Source organism: Zingiber officinale, chromosome 1B (genome assembly GCF_018446385.1).
Source record: "Zingiber officinale cultivar Zhangliang chromosome 1B, Zo_v1.1, whole genome shotgun sequence".
In the NCBI taxonomy this organism is placed as follows: Eukaryota; Viridiplantae; Streptophyta; class Magnoliopsida; order Zingiberales; family Zingiberaceae; genus Zingiber; species Zingiber officinale.
In genome coordinates this window covers 16,309,184-16,311,921 of record NC_055986.1, presented here as the reverse complement: position 1 = coordinate 16,311,921, position 2,738 = coordinate 16,309,184, and the positions used below count along the sequence as shown (strand labels likewise).

At 40.1% G+C, this 2,738-nt stretch overlaps 1 protein-coding gene across 1 annotated transcript; it reads left to right on the top strand.

Annotated features, from left to right (window-relative positions):
- Nucleotides 1–1,077: 1,077 nt before the first annotated feature.
- LOC122029998 (WUSCHEL-related homeobox 9-like) lies at nucleotides 1,078–1,840 on the top strand. Its single transcript, XM_042589181.1, has 2 exons — nucleotides 1,078–1,507; nucleotides 1,623–1,840. The coding sequence occupies exons 1-2, from the start codon at nucleotides 1,204–1,206 to the stop codon at nucleotides 1,838–1,840; spliced, it is 522 nt and encodes a 173-aa protein (XP_042445115.1). The 5' UTR covers nucleotides 1,078–1,203.
- The last annotated feature ends 898 nt before the right edge of the window (nucleotides 1,841–2,738 follow it).

Here is a 2,738-nt window from a genome sequence, read left to right as displayed (position 1 = left end):
ATTGTGTGTGTGTGTGTTTTGTGAACATACTATCTAGTTATTGTCACAAAACAAGATGACGAGCAATACACATGATTAGGATAAATGGGGGATGAAGGCACAATTGAAGCTACACAAGGTACACAAATATAAATACAGGTTAGTAGTTAATAGAAAGAATTGTATGCATCATACAAAAAGAATTAGTGAGTATGAATTTGAGAGATAAAATGCATATGAAATAAGGAATAGCTGCGTACGTGATGCAGAGAACGAGCATATATGATATAAACATACGTGCACATACCTTGCAGACAGAATTTTATCCACGATCACGAGATCTTCATAGAAATTTCATCCTTCTAACCTTTTAGCTCACATACGATACAAAAATCTAAATATTGGTATTCACTATATATAGTAATAAGTCGATGGCTCAGTGGTCGATCTTTTACTAGTAGAGAATGTTAGTCCACCCTAATCCTATAAGAGAAAAGGGGCATCAGAATGTTAGTTTTGAATGGATCAATCCTACAAGTGAAAACTTTCTTTTTTCTTTCACAGTTCTGGAACTTTGAGTATACGTCTTTTTTTTTCCCCATCATCTTAACTATATATCTTTGGAACTATTACCTGAACGTTTTGTAAAAGAAAAAAGGTTGAATCTACGAGGTAAAATTAAAGAAATGACTAGTTTTCAAACTTAGTTTGAACCCCTGCCACTGGCACTACTGGCGGAGCTCTTATCCAAACACTGAATGGAATCAAGTAGTCAAACTTCCGCTCAGATTACCATGATTAAGTATAATAAGCCCTCTCCACGTAGAAGCAGACAAGCAATACGACAGAGATCTATTAGACACGATGGCGCTCGGATTTGTACGAGCCATTATTAATTAGCAAACCCCCTCAGGATCATGGATGTCTACTCCAAGATCGAGATGTAATTGAACAGTGGCAGCTTTTGCGCATGTCCCCCCGGCACGTCCGCCATTCTGTATTACTTACCGCCTTTAACATCAACATCTCTGCCACCAGATCCTTCTCCTCCTACTTCTATATATACCCATGCCGGTTTTTCCATTTAATTTCGCTCCACTGATTTCATTTTCAGTCTCTTAATTCATAGTGAGTAATAGAGCGAGAGATTGAAAGGCTACGAGAGGTGGGAACTGAGAACAGGGTAGAAGATAATTTGGTGGCCAAAAAAGATCAGGGAAGAATATGGAGGCGCGGGTGGGCGCCAAGTGTGGCCGGTGGAACCCGACGGTGGAGCAGGTGAAGGTGCTGACGGACTTGTTCAGCTCCGGGCTGCGCACGCCCACCACCGACCAGATCCAAATGATCTCCACTCACCTTAGCGCCTTCGGCAAGATCGAGAGCAAGAACGTCTTCTACTGGTTCCAGAACCACAAGGCCCGCGAGCGCCACCACAAGAAGCGCCGCCGCGGTCCCCCAGACGATGTCGACGGAGACGGCGCCGGGGACGGCGATCACCATAAACCCAGAACTAGATGCTTCCCCGCAGGTATATTACTATAACTAGCTAGTTCATCACACCACGTTCAGTCCATGCACGCGACCGAGTCTATCCCTTTTCCTATCTTAGTTAAAGATTAATTCGTTGATGATTAAATTTTCAGGGCGCGCCAAGGACAAGCAGGAAGTATTCTGGCAGCGGCCGGAGATCAAAGAGACGACGGAGACACTGGAGTTGTTTCCTTTGAAGTCATCCATCTCAGAGGAAGAGAAGGTTATCGCCGTGAGAGGCGATCTCTGCGGGCGAACATTATACTTGGATGCAACTGGAAGAGATCATCCGCCGTTGGATTTGCGATTGAGCTTCAATTACGTAGAGTAAATAATTTAATTTAGATGCATCCTTCATCCTGCCTAATATTTCTTTGCACGCAGTGCCACTGTTGAGTTATTGTACTTGAGACGCACTAGGATTCAAAAGATCGCTAGCTAGCTTCATGAGCTGTGTTTCAAATATCTGTAGATTTGTTTTCCGTTTAATAATTTTTTTTCCTTCCGAGTACTATTGTTGGGTACGAATCGCGTGGGAGCACATGATCGTCGCACTGTAGTGTGGTACTGGCTCTTTAGAATTCGTGTTGACTTGCTCTCCAAGTGTGGCTGACTGCATGCATATGTCGCTCCATCTTGTTTTTTGCTTCTGCTTCTGCTAATTAGATAATTAATATCCATTGCTATCGTTTGTCAACGACTTCCTTTATATGCAGATTTATAGCAACAATCTTCCAAAATGCAGATTTATAGATAACTTAACTTGGAAGTAAGACTACTTAATTAGAACTGAATATTCATAAAGCTCTGAAACTATATATGGTTTCTTTTGGATTATATACAATTTTCAAGTCCTTATGCAGTACATCACCACAAAGATGGGAGGAATTTAATTACGTAGATAAGTGTTGTCGTTTTATGTTTTTTTTTTGTTGTTGTATACGTGTTGAATCATCATGCATAGGGTGGGCATCGGCCGATTTGGTTCAGTTTTACCCTACTACAATTTTATTTTTTCGATTTCGATTTTAAAGATTTTTGATTCAAAATCAACCCATTTTATTACGGTTCGGTTCGATTTTTATTGTAATACGGTCCGATTTATACGATCGGTTATATACGGTTTATACAATGAATTAAATTGATTTTGTGCTACTACAAATATTAGTTTAGAGACAAAGAAAAAGTATCAATTTATTAAAATAATTATGAATTTAAAGTAATATTAA

Coding starts and splice junctions, on each gene's coding strand:
- LOC122029998 (XM_042589181.1), top strand. CDS start 1,204: ATGGAGGCGCGGGTGGGCGCCAAGTGTGGCCGGTGGAACCCGACGGTG. Junction 1,508..1,622: donor AACTAGATGCTTCCCCGCAG/GTATATTACTAT, acceptor TTAAATTTTCAG/GGCGCGCCAAGGACAAGCAG.